This window comes from Stegostoma tigrinum, chromosome 7 (genome assembly GCF_030684315.1).
Source record: "Stegostoma tigrinum isolate sSteTig4 chromosome 7, sSteTig4.hap1, whole genome shotgun sequence".
NCBI classification, from domain to species: domain Eukaryota; kingdom Metazoa; phylum Chordata; class Chondrichthyes; order Orectolobiformes; family Stegostomatidae; genus Stegostoma; species Stegostoma tigrinum.
This window is the reverse complement of record NC_081360.1, coordinates 11,038,981-11,053,051: the sequence shown is the minus strand read 5'-3', so window position 1 is coordinate 11,053,051 and position 14,071 is coordinate 11,038,981. Positions and strand designations below refer to the sequence as shown.

The 14,071-nt window shown below is 41.8% G+C and overlaps 1 protein-coding gene across 4 annotated transcripts in view; it reads right to left on the bottom strand.

Moving 5' to 3' along the window:
* LOC125453945 (sperm-associated antigen 16 protein) overlaps positions 1 to 14,071 on the bottom strand; it is an 825,922-nt gene that overhangs the window by 231,814 nt on the left and 580,037 nt on the right. For all 4 annotated transcript variants that reach the window (XM_059647037.1, XM_059647038.1, XM_059647039.1 and 1 more), the window contains one exon: positions 4,427 to 4,492. In XM_059647037.1, the coding sequence (XP_059503020.1) occupies positions 4,427 to 4,492 (66 nt within the window). The remainder of the gene's footprint in view (positions 1 to 4,426; positions 4,493 to 14,071) is intronic.

Sequence of the window (14,071 nt, the reverse complement as noted above, 5' to 3'; positions counted from 1 at the left end):
TGTATTGATTGTCCAGATGTTTCTAAGCTTCTGTGTGCTGAATAGGTGATAGCAAAACTTTCATGTTTGTGTGAGGGATCCTAATTTACTAAATAGAATACTACAGAGATCCAATAACCAAATCAATTATGTGAAACAGCAAATATGATAAATCTCAGTCATTATGAGCTGCTCATGCAAATGCTCCTGAGGGACTGTAAGATTCCAAAAGTAATTGCAATGTGAGGCATCATTTTAAAATTTTTACCCTATAGCTGTGAACAACAGGGCCCATGAATTTATACATCTCCTATGAATATTAAGGGTGGCTATGTGGAAAGCAGCCATGTTGCTAAATTCTTACTGAAATAAATAATTAATAACTCAGAGTTACCAAGGAAGATAATTTCTCTTTACACCACAGTATTTCTTTTTTTCAGTGGGAGTTGACAAACAAATGCAATTGGTGGACAGAATGGAATAGAAAGAAAGCAGTCCATTCAGTACAAATGGCTTATGCCAGTGTTTATCTTCCACTTGAGTCATTTCCCAGCCTTCTTCATCTAACCCAGTCAGAATAACTTTGTTCCTTTCTCCTTGAATCTTCTATCTAGTATTCCCTTAAATAAATATTTGCCATAATTAATCTCTGTGGTAGTTAGTTTCGCATGCTCACCATTCTATGCGTAAAGAAATTTCTCCTGAACTCTTTAGGGTGGCACGGTGGCTCAGTGGTTAGCACTGCAGCCTCGCAGCACCAGGGACCCAGGTTCGATTCCAACCTCAGGCTGTTGTCTGTGTGTATTTGCACATTCTCCCCATGTCTGCGTGGGTTTGCTCCGGTGTCCTCCCACAGTCTAAAGATGTGCAGGCTAGGTGGATCAGCCAGGCTAAATTGCCTGTAGTGTTCAGGGGTGTGTGGGTTACGGGGGGATAGGTCTGGATGGGATGCCTCAAGGGGCGGTGTGGATTTGTTGGGCCAACACTGTTCCCACACTGTAGAGAATCTAATCTTTACTGGTTTTATTAGTAGCTAACGTGTACTTATGGTCTTTAATATTGGCCTCCCCACCGGTGGAAAGATCTTCCATATATCTACCATATGAATTTTCTTCATAATTTAAATAATTCTATTTTGGCATTCGATTATGATTATATATTTCAGGTGTGCTCTCCAATTCAGAAACTATTGTTTAATGGAAAAGAAAATCGCAGTGGAGGGGTAATATGATTTTTTTTCCACTCCTTGAAATCCTGCCCATTCATTTTATTACCCTGTTTACACTTTTTGTTACATCTTTAAAGAATTCAGTAAAATTGGTGAATATTAAACTTCCTTTTCAAAATCATATGAGGTGGAAAGCCTGGGCCAGCTTAGGGGAAGAAGTGACAAGGGAGGTGGAAGATGGTGGGTTTGGAGAGCAAGCAGATAAAAAGAGAGTGGATTGTCTTACACAAGGAAAAAGGTGTAGAGCTGGATGAACACAGCAGGCCAAGCAGCAGAGGAGCAGGAAAACTGCCGTTTTGGGCCAAGACCCTTGATCAGAAATGGAGAGGGGAAAGGGGGTTCTGAAATAAATAGGGAGAGAGGGGGAGGCGGATAGAAGATGGATAGAGGTGAAGATAGGTGGAGAGGAGACAGGCAGGTCAAAGAGGTGAGAATGAAGCCAGTAAAGGTGAGATAGGTGGAGATATCCATTGTCTCCACCTGCTCCTGCCCCACAAAGCTTATCTCTACCTATCTTGACTCTATTTTCTCCCCCTTGGTCCAGAAACTCCCTACTTACATCCATGACACCACCACCTCCTCCAAGGCTTCCAATTCCCTGGTCCCTAACATCTCATTTTTACCATGGATATCCAGTCCCTACATACCTACATTCCCCATGCAGATGGCCTAAAGGCCCTCCACTTCCCCCTGTCCCGCAGGCAGGACCAGTTCCCCTCCACCGACACCCTCATCCGCTTAGCCAAACTTGTCCTCAACCTCAACCACTTCTCTTTCAATTCCTCCCACTTCCTACAAAGGGGGTGGCCATGGGTACCCACATGGGCCCAAGCTATTCCTGCCTCTTTGTAGATTACGTGGAACAATCCCTCTTCCATAACTATATTGGCCCTAAACCCTACCTCTTCCTCTGCTACCTTGCTGACTGTAAAGGTGTCGCCTCGTGCTCCCACGAGGAGCTCGAACAGTTCAGCCACTTCACCAACACTTTCCACCCCAACCTTAAGTTCACCTGGACCATCTCTGATACCTCTCTGTTTCCATCTTTGCCAACCACCTGGAAACCGATATCCATTTAAAGCCCATCGACTTCCACAGCTACCTAGAATACACCCCCTCCCATCCACTTTCCTGCAAAAAAAATGCCATCCCCTATTCCCAATTCCTTTGCCTCTGCCACATCTGCTCCCAGGATGATGCATTCCACACCGAGCATCTCAGATGTCCTCGTTTTTCAAGGACCGCAACGTTCCCCCCTCAGTGGTCGAGAACGCCCTCGACAGTGTCTCCCGCATTTCCTGCAACTCATTCCTCACACCTCCTCCCCACAATAACAACCAAAACAGAATCCCCCTCGTCCTCATGTACCACCCCACCAACCTCCATATCCAATGCATCATCCTCCGGCACTTCCACCATCTGCAATCCGACCCCACCAAAGACATTTTTCCCTCCCCACCCTTTTTTAGTTTCCAGAGGGAGCACTCTCTCCGGGACTCACTTGTCTGTTCCACACTCCCCCCCCAGCACCACCACACCCGGCACTTTTCCTTGCAACTGCAGTAAGTGCTACACCTGCCCCTACACCTCCTCCCTCACCCCCATCCCAGGCTCCAAGAAGGCTTTCCACATCAAGCAGATGTTCACCTGCATGTCTGCTAATGTGGGTATACTGTATCCGCTGTTCCTGTTGTGGCCTCCTCCACACTGGGGAAACAAAGTGAAGGCTTGGGGACTGCTTTGTGGAACACCTACAGTTGGTTCACACTAAACAATTGCACCTCCCAGTCGCAAACCATTTCAACTCTCCCTCCCATTCCTCAGACGACATGTCCATCTTGCACCTCCTGCAGTGCCATAATGATGCCACCTGAAGGTTGCAGGAACAGCACCTCATATTCTGCTTGGGAACCCTGAAGCCCAATGGTATCAATGTGCACTTCACAAGCTTCAAAATCTCCCCTCCCTCTACCGCATCCCAAAACTAGCCCAGCTTGTCCCCACCTTCCTAACCTGTCCTTCCTCCCACCTATCCCCTCCTCCCACCTCAACAAGTTCCACCCCAATCTCCAACTTACTAGCCTCATCCCGGCCCCTTGACCTGTCCGTCCTCCCTGGACTGAACTGCCCCCTCCCCCCACCCCCCCCCCCCCCCCCCCACCCGCAACTCCCCACTACACTCACCTTTACTGGATCCATCCCAGTCTCTTTGACTTGTCTGACTCCTCTCCACCTATCTTCTCCTCTATCCACCTTCCCCCCTCCCTAATTATTTCAGAACCCCCTTCCCCTCCCCCATGTCTGAAGAAGGGTCTAGGCCTGAAATGTCAGCTTTCCTGCTCCTCTGATGCTGCTTGGCCTGCTGTGTTCATCCAGCTGTACACCTTGTTACCTCAGATTCTCCAGCATCTGCAGTTCCTCCTATGTCTTCCACAGGGAAGGTTGTGAGGGGATGTTGCTCGCAATTTCTGAACACCACACTTGCCAGAATGTAGTACCTGCCTTCTTGCTTACTCTTGATAAACCTTTTTAAAAGAATGGCTACTTGCTCTGCCTACTTTACCAAGTCAACTGTTAATGGTCAGCATATCATCGTGGTCTGTAGAAAGAATCCAGAGTTAATGTTTTGGGCTCAGTGACCATTCTTCAGGTAATAAACCTGAAATGTCAACTTTGCTTTCTCTTCACAAATACTGCTAGGTCTGCTTAATTAACCCTTAATCAGTCATTAGTGGAGGCAGTTGATTTTGTTAACCTATCGCCTATGTTATGGAAATGAGCTCTGAAGTGGGTGAGAATGTAGTGGTCTGGTCAGCCACCTTATTTGATGCACTGCCTCCTTCAAAAACACACCCAGTAAGAAAATGTGCAATCCAGTCTCATTATCTTTTACTTAAAGTGTAAATGTCAATGGTCCCAACAATAATTTATGTTAAACACTGTTCCCCTAACTCCTATGCTCCTTTGTTTTGTAACGGCTTGCCTCCCCTTGTTCTTCCCATGACTGAACATGCTCCTACCATCAGTCATGAATCTATTATGTGCTATCTTAAAGGTATTTAAACATTGCATCAATATTAAAATATTACATCATTTGCTCTTTCCATTTCATCTTCAAGGAAGTTGGTAAAACATAAGGTTCCTTTTTGAGATTCATGTTCGCTATATTGAATATAATTTCAGGTTTTATGTAAATAAGCACTTGCAGAAAGAACTCACCTTCAAGTTAAAGGTGGCATCATTGCAGGAATGCAGATGACCAAAGAAAGTTTGAGCGCACAGTCCCTGCAGAAAAAAAATATAAAATGCTGTATGAAGTACTTAACATTTCAATTATTAATTTACTGACAGGTTGGTAGTGAATGAGTTCTAAAAATATATAATTATACTTAAAGTATGCTGCAGTACAGACAACAGAAAGAGCAGTGCTGACTATTATGGGGTTAGATTTCAACATCTTTTAATTCACACCTTCATAGGGCCCTATCGTTCAGAGGCTGTCATGCTTGCTTGCACAAACAGCTGTAATTTGTTGTCTTGCCTGTTACCATTTCCAAATGATAAATCACAAAGAAACCTGGTCAGTATCTTTGGAGAGGCATTAATGCAAGTACCTGTGTCAAACTTAATTGAGTTTATAGTCTGACAATGAAATAAAAATTTAATGAATATTGTGAACTTGAAAAGATCTCAGTCTGTTCTGGAGATGAAACAGAATTCTTCAAAAGCCTGCAGAGCATTAAAATGTCTCCTAATTAAATACAATTCTGTCGCTCAGTTTTAACAACACAAGGGGTGATCTTAATCCTGATGGTTACAATTACCCAAGAGATTTGCACAGACTTATACAGCTTCCAGCATAGAATCAAGCCATTTGACCAATGAATTAATGCTGTTTATGCTGTACATGAGCCTACTCTCAAACTCACATAATCCCTCCATCCCACCTAATTTCAACTTCCGCCAACAGGGCAAAACTATATTTAAAAAGACAGTTAACAGATAAGCACCAAAATCATCCACTCCCCTAAGAATACAGAGCCTTCCAATTTCAGGCATGGGAGAAAATAAATGGGAATAAGGGAAAGTGAAGTCAGAAACATTGCCAAAAGTATAATTTGTTTATTTTTCATTTGCTCTCTGTTCACACATTTGCCCCAAATGCCTGAAATGCAAACTGACAGAACACCATAATAGAGTAAAATATAATTGTTTTAACATGTCAGCAGTGTTAAGAAGATGTCTTCCAGTCAACATTACGAAATAAATGTCACTCAGGTACATCATCCCCAACCTTCTCCAGCCTGAACAAGGACCATTTACATTGTCAACTGTGACAATTCCAGTGTACCTCATTCACTTTAATTCACTTTGTAACATCCTATGATCACAATAATAGCAATATAAGTGTAGGCTTTTCTTTCTTGTTTTACTCTCTTGCAAGAGTTATATAGCACAGAAACAGAGTCTTTGATCCAAATTGTCCACACTGACCAAATGTCCTAAATTAATCTAGTCCTATTTGCCAGCACTTGGCCCATATCCCTCTAAACCCTCCCTATTCATGTTCTCATCCAGATGCTTTTTAAATGTAATTGTGCCCACCTCCACCACCTCCTCCTCTGGCAGCTTGTTCCATACATGAGCCGCCCTTTACATGAAAAAGCTGCCCTTTGGTCCCTTTTAAACCTTTCTCTCTCACCTTAGAACTACGCCCTCTAGTTTTCAACTCCCCTACCATGAGAAAAAGACCTTGTCTATTCACCCTATTCATGCCCCTCATGATTTTATAAAGCTCTACAAGGTCATCCCTCAGCCTCAGGCACTCTACAGAGAAAAGCCCCAGCCTATTCAGCCTCTCCACGTAGCTCAAACCTTCCAGTCCAGGCAACATGATAGTAAATCTTCTCTGATCCCTTTCAAGTTTTTTGCTGTAGCAGAGAGATGCAGTATTCGATAAGTGCCCTCAACAATGTCCCCTTACAGCTGCAACAATGACGTCCCAACTCCTATACTCAATGTACTGACCAATGAAGGCAAACGTGCCAAACACCTTCACCACCTTGTCCACTTGCGACTCTACTTTCAAGATCTATGCTACCGCGCAGCTAGGTCTCAAGTTGAGGTCATTAAAACAAGACAGCATAGTCAGTTCAAATTCATCTGATTGTTCCCTATACAGTAAAGAAGAATAAGGGAAGAATGAATTGAGCTTCTCAAAATCATGAGGTGGTTTGACGGGGAATATATGTGAAAAATGTTACTACTGGCCAAACTATCAGTACCTAGGGGAGCAAAGATGTGAGATAATTGATTAAAAAAAAGTGAGGCCAAGAGAATTAGTTTTACTTAACAAGTCTTGATCTGTTAAGTACACGTGAAAGGGTGAAGGGAGTAGATTCAGTTGCAACTCACAAAAAAGAATCAGGCAAATGCTTGAGAGGAGAAAATTTGCATGGTCGTGTAGGAAAATGGGATAAGCTAAAGATCTTTGTCACTAGTGAATTTTATTAGACACTGGGTGACAGAAATGAGATGGGAGTGAGGTGGTTAAAGCAAGGTAAAGGAAGCCATGTCAAGATGGCTTTCTGTTATTGTTTTGTCACTGGCTCTGTTTCCCAACAGTGATCTGTAGGGTGGGTCAGCTGACTGTGCCAAAGAACAGGGAAGCTGATTTACATAATTAAGGGCCTAATCAGGCCCATTGCATGGGGTGGTGACACTCCTTCCTACAGAATGGCTCATAGCAAGGGAAGGTTGTCCCTTGTTGTTCAATAAATCATTTGGAGGGATTTTCCCTCTGTCCTGTGGGGCATACTGTCATCAGGTTATCAATTTTCGATTTTTATTCACCTTGTATGAAGGTGCCTTCATTGCAAAGCACCCCTGAGGTTGTCTACCTGTTTCAGCAGCACTCATCTCACAACTCACAACTGGAAGACCCTGAGTCGGACTGCGGCAGTGGAAAGGAAAGTTTGATTCTCCTAAGTTATCTTTTGTTTTTCTTGTCTTATTCTAAGTTAATGTGAATGGCGCCATGAATGTATGACAAAGGTACACACTTTTCTCCTATTTTTACATTGAATACACATGACATTAAATGATTCAAATTGATTCAATGATTAGGTCAGAATCATCAGGAGTCCACTAGCTGTCATTAATGGGACAGGGAAGATCACTTATGGTAAAATAGCCAGGTCTCTCTAACTGTTAGCAAGTACAGGTTCACTACTCACCTCAGTACTGGGTTTCAAATGTTAATTCTAAGTCAACTGTAGTTAGCTAGACAGAAGTGGAGCAGATTGATTGGGTTTTTGATACAGAATATTCCACTGCCATTGGAGTGAGGATTAAGTTAGAAGTTTATATACTTGCAATGCTTCACTCTGAGTAAATCTAAACTGAGTAAAGACTGACTCAGAGACAGTAGGAACCACCAATGCTGAAGAATCTGAGGTAACAAGGTGTACAACTGGGTGAACAGAGCAGGCCACGCAGTGTCAGAGGAGCAGGAAAGCTGATGTTTCGGGCCTGGACCCTTCTTTCTGCTCTACACCTTGTTATCTGAGTAAAGACTGGTTGTGATTTCATCCTTTGGCATGTGGAGCTATCCAGGAGCTAAATGGCACTGCCCTAATTTTCAAATTCAGTAATTCTACAGGGGGAACTAAAGGATATATGAAGAGTGATATCGAACAGAAACATTGCTTTCCAGGTGCCAAAGCAGCAAGAATTAAACATGCACCTGATCACATTTCCATCGAAACAGAAGGCTGCAGATTCCAATAAATACAAGCAGCAGCAGTAGAGGTGTGAGGCCAAAAGGAATTCTCCTGCTCACTCATACAAAGCTTAATTAAAGAAGAAAAATACATTTTTTTTGGCAGGATATCTGGCAATTCCTTTACGACCACTATGTGCAGCTAACACCCCAGAAAATCTGAGCAGAGCATATTCTCCAAATGGTGCTCTCAGAGTCCTAACAGAAGCAATAGGTCACAAAAACAGCTGGCACCCATGATACTCACACTTCAGCAGGGAAATCAAGCAGGGCATCCCTTAAACATGTTTAGCACAAGCTGACTTCCCTCCTTGTATCTACTACCAATAGAATTGCAAAAGCTTCAAAGATTTATTCAAGGTTTTATTTTAAATGACACATTTGATAAATTAATAAGGAAAGATAATTTTCTTGGGCTGGAAGTCAGCAGTGAAGGGATCATCAAATTAAAAATTGCCATATGAGAATGGATAGTGATGTTCGAAGAACAAGCAATGGGATTTTGGAACATGCAATGCATTATCACTTAAAACAGTTGAAGCAAATTCATTACTTCTGTTCTGAAAAAAAATAGAAAATTATTTGAATCAGAGACATCTAAATGGTTTTTGGAAATCATGACACAATAGAACTAATTTTGGAATACAATAATAAATGATTGAATGAGAAAATGTACTGAATGGCCTATTGCTTTGCTATAATACTCTTCAATTTTCTGCTTGTCACTTGCAGATGATCAAGCATTAAGGTGTCATCCAGTTTAACCTCTCAGCCCAAATTTATTTAGCTCCAGGACCCAGTACAGATCCCATCTGTAATTGCATAATTCTGTACGCTGCAGCAGTAATCTTGCTCAATAAAGCTTTCCATTTGACAGCCTCTGACCTGACTTCAACCTTATATTTTTCCCCCTCAAACAATTTCCAACTCTTCTCAGTCCCTGGCAATAAAAGAACTGGCTGATAATATGCATATGTTTCTGTTATTTGCCAGTTGGTTAGTCTGTATCTAGCTCATTTGGTTGGTCAGCTGGCTTGCAATGTAAGGATACACCAACAGCACTAGTTCAATTTCCACATTTGACAGAAGTTATCATGAAGGATTCTCACTCTTAACCTCCTTGGCTTGGTGACCCTTAGGTTAAATCACCACAGTTGTCTCTCTCTCTCTAATGAGAGAGCAGTCCTACGGTCTGATAACTTTGCCTTTACCATTTTAAGCATGGAGATTAGTATGAATAATGAGTTGTGATAAACATGAACTAACATATCTCCATGCCAATTAAAAACCTTGGGGGATAAAAAAGAACGGGTGGTTAGCATATTCATACATTTGAGGGGGACTCAAGAAATCCTTGGGCATGTGGGAGGTCATTCGGAGGCAGTAACAGATGCCTATCACAGCGAGTTGTTGTTGCCCATGTTCCTTACATATAGGGCCAGGAGAAACACTCCTAATGTGCTGCCATGGCTACCAAATTTGCACATTGAAATGTCTGTGCATGTAGAGTTCTTGCATTATTATGACACAAGAGACCATTCAGCCCATTGACTCATGCCGGCTTCCTGAAGAACAAAACAAGGAGTCACATTTCTTTACTCAATTCCTGTAGCCCTTTATAAGCTTATTTCCCTTAAATACCCATCCAATTTCCTTCTGAAATCATTGATCCACTCTGTGCCTACAAGTGGTGAGTTGCAGGTCATCACCAACATCTGTGTTCTTTTTACATTATCCCTACATCTCTTAGCCAAAAACTTACATCCATGTCCTTTTGGTTAGCAGCTAAAGGGAACAGCTTCTTGGAGGCAGAAAGGACTGCAGATGCTGGAAGCTGAAGTCAAAAATGTGTGGAGCTGGAAAAGCTCAGGAGGTCATGCAGCATCCAAGGAGCAGCAAGTCACTGTTTCCGATTGGAACCCTTCTTCAGAGCTGGCCTGAAGAAGGGTTCCAACCTGAAATGTTGATGTTCCTGTTCCTTGGAGGAACACCTTCTATTTGCTGTATGACAAGTTCTGCACTTTGCATAAAGCTTGTATTGCTAGATATAAAGGGAAATTAAATTGTTTTTGGAAAAGGAGTTTGTAATTGGATTTCCTAGTTATAAAAGTAATTTCTGAGAAGTGACCTATGACTTGACATTGCTGTGGAGATGAGAGGTGGGTAGCGAGAAAATGGCAAATGAAGAAAAGTAATTCGCAGATAACAAAGTGTGGAGCTGGATGAACACAGCAGGCCAAGCAGTATCTTAGGAGCACGAAAGCTGACGTTTCGGGCCTAGACCCTTCATCTGATGGGCAAACGTCAGCTTTCGTGCTCCTAAGATGCTGTTTGGCCTGCTGTGTTCACACTTCGTTATCTCTGATTCTCCAGCATCTGCACTTCCCATTATCTCTGAAAGTAATTCGCAGTATTGGGTATAGACCGTTGTGCTGCAAGAAAAGGTTGCACAGTACTTCGGTACTGCGGAAAGAAGTAAGCATAATTCTCTCCAAACAAATTACTTTTCTATTTGGCAGTAAGAAGAAAACAGAACTCTTGGAGGTATTTGGGAAGCAATACAAGAGGAAACTGAAAGGGACAGAAACCTAAAAACATTGTGAAGCTCTGGCATGCTTAAAAGCTGCGTGCATGCATTAGAGGCAACCAGACAATAAGCTGACTTATTGGTTGGATGTTTGGTTGAAAAGGAACCTTGCGAAGATTTGCATTAAGACTGTAATGACTTGAGGGAGCGAGGATTTGAAGAAGTGCACCTTGTTGGTGTTAACTATAAGTATGAAACTTGTAAGAGTTTAATTCTCTGGCTGTGGCTTAAACAGAGGTCTAAGAGTCACGGAGATCCATAGCACAGAAAGAGACTCTTTGGCCTATCTGGTCTGCGGTGGTCAAAAGCAACCACCTAACTAGTTTTAATCCCATTTTACAGCACGGGCCCTAGCCTTACACACCTTGGCATCACAACTGCATGTCTAATTACATCTTAAATATTATGAGGGTTTCTACCTCTACCACCTCTACAGGTAAGGAGTTCCAAATTCACACCACAATCTGGGTGAAAATGTTTTTCCTCGTATCTCCTCTAAACCGTCTGTTCCTTACATTAAATCTAAGCCCCTCGGTCACTGTTGCCCCCAAGGGAAAAAAAATATTTCTGTCTATCCTATCTACGATCCTCATAATTTTATACATCTTAACAATGTGCCCTCTCAAACTCCTCTGCTCCAAGGAAAACAACCCAGAGTGTCCAGTCTCTCATTATCAAAAATCTCCAGTCCAGGCTTGATCCTGGTAAATTTCATATGCACCCTCTCCAGTGCTTTCACATCCTTTCTGTAAAGTGGATTCCAGAATTGCAGACAGTGCTCTAGCTGTGGCTAACCAATGTTTCATATTATTCGTGCTCTTAAACTCTATACCTCAGCTAATAAAGGCAACTACCATATACCTTTTTAACCATGTTATCCACATCACTTCAGGGACTGCTGTACATGCACACCAAAATCTCTCTGATCTTCAGTGATTCCCAGGGTACTGCAGTACACCATGTATTCCCATGTCTTGTAAATACTGCCCAAGTGCATCACTTCACATGTATCCAGATTGAATTCCATTTGTCACTGCCAACTCATCTGACAGTCCATCTATAATCCTCCTGTAACCTAAGGCTTACAAATTTTAAGCATTACTTCCCGGCTTTTGTGCTCAATATATTTACTAATGAAGATGAAGATCACATATTTTGTTAATCACTTTATCAACTCTTAAAGATTTATGTACATGCATCCCCATGTCCTTCTGACTCTGCATACTCTGTCGCAATATGCCATTAAGCCTATATTACCTCTCTGTATTCCTTCTGCCAAAATAGATCACAATATACTTTATTGATTAATTGATTTATTGATTGTATTTTGGTACACGTGATAATAAATCAGTGAAAAGCTTTGTTTATGAGCACTATAGGCAGATCACAGCAAGCAAAGATGTACGGATCAAAAAGAGAGGCATACAGGTTATATTGCAGTTATATTACTTGAGGCTACAATCCATTCAATAGTCTGATAATGGCCAGAAAGAAGCAGTTTCTGAACCCACTCGTGCAAGTGTTCAGGCTTCTATACCTTCTGCCTGAAGGAAGCGGTTGTAGAAGGTCATTACCAGGGTGCGACGGGTCTTAGTTGATGTTGGCCACCTTTCTGCGGTAGCGAACCATGTAAATAGAGTCCATAAATGGTAGAGATAGTAGGAACTGCAGATGCTGGAGAATCTGAGATAACAAGGTGTACAGCCGAATGAACACAGCAGGCCCAACAGCATCAGAGGAGCAGGAAAGCTGATGTTTCGGGCCTTTCTGGAGAAGGGTCCAGGCCCGAAACATCAGCCTTCCTGCTCCTCTGATGCTGCTGGGCCTGCTGTGTTCATCCAGCTCTACGCCTCCATAAATGGTTGGCTTCCGCGATGGTCTGGGCTGTGACAACACCTTCTGTGGTTTCTTACGATCCTGAGCCGAGCAGTTGCTGTACCAGGCTGTTTTGCACCCAGACAGGATATTTTCAATGGTGCATCTGTAGAAGTTGGTGAGGGACCTTATGGTACTGCATCAAATTTCATCTGTTATTTGCCTACTAATTTTCCTAGGCTATGTCCATGGCATGTATCTTAGTTTGCAGTTATTTGCAAAGATAAATATTCACATCTGAGTATCCCAGTGATAATCCTGCTCCTTTGAGTCTATGCTAACCCTTATCTCTTCTAGTTCTAACTTCCATTCTCTCAGTCTTTTCCTAACATTGCATACAAGTTTTAGAAAGTATAGCAGAAAGACAAACCATTGGTCCAACAGGTTTACCGTGATGTTATGCCCCAACTAATCATTCCCCTGACTCATCTTGATGCAAGACTATCACTATTATGCTCTATTCTATTCTCCCTCAAGTGCTTATCTTGCTTCCCCTCAAAAAAAAGTGTGCATGCAATTTGCCTTATTTACTCTAAGTAGTTGCAAGTTTCACAATCAAACCACTTTCCATGCAGCAAAGATTTTCCTGAATTCCCTATTAGATTTATTTATAACGAAGGAGAGAAAAGATAGTTTCTGCTACTATCATGTAGACTGAGCTTTGAAATCAAGATCTGTGTATATGGCAAGATGAGATGATAAAGGACACAAAGAGAAAATATTTAAAAGAACAGTGATGCATAAAGATGAAAAATATGTGACATGTTGGAATACAGAAAGAGGGGGAAACAAAGACAGTAAGAGGCATAGAAAAGTGAGAGCTAGTCAGAGACATTTTACTGACAATTAAAATGTGAAAGACTTGCACTTATCGCACGCTTCCATGCTCTTAGGTGTCCCAAAATACTTTGCAGCCAATGAAGTACCTTGGAAATATAATAACTGTTGTAATGTAGGCAAAACTGCAACCAATTTTTATACAGCAGGTTCTCTCATACAAATAGATGATAATAACTAGATCATCTGTTTTTGTGACATTGACTTAATATTACTCGCGAACTTGAATACCTTTGCTATTCAAAATAGTGACTTGAGAATTTTCTGTCTGTGCAAGAGGGCAAACCAGGCCTGGGTTATTTTGTCATCTGAAAAACAACACCTCCATCAGTCCTCAGTGCTACATGGTCTTTTTGTTTGATCACAAGGATCGTTGTCTTCTGATTCAGAGGCAAGAGTGTTAACTGAGCCACAGCTAACAGTATATGCATTTTAATTTACATAAATCTATAGAGTGAGATACACAAGTGGTAAAAGAAAAATAGGAGGAATTCAAGAGTAATTATTAAAATTGTGCCACTGGAGATAACCACTATTCATTATAGTGTCTTCTTAGCTACTTTCAGTATCCTATTATAAATTACCTTGTATTTAATGATTTTCAGTGGCCAGTCTAAATCACACACACAGGGTAGATAGCTGATATGTCTATTATTGATCCATTTCTAACTTTGGTCTATTTCGGTGATATTCATTGACAATTTGATGTTAATCTCATTAATGCCTATGATTCATTAGGAATACTGATTCAGGCCCCCTTGTTCTTCTGCAACTTCTTTCTTGA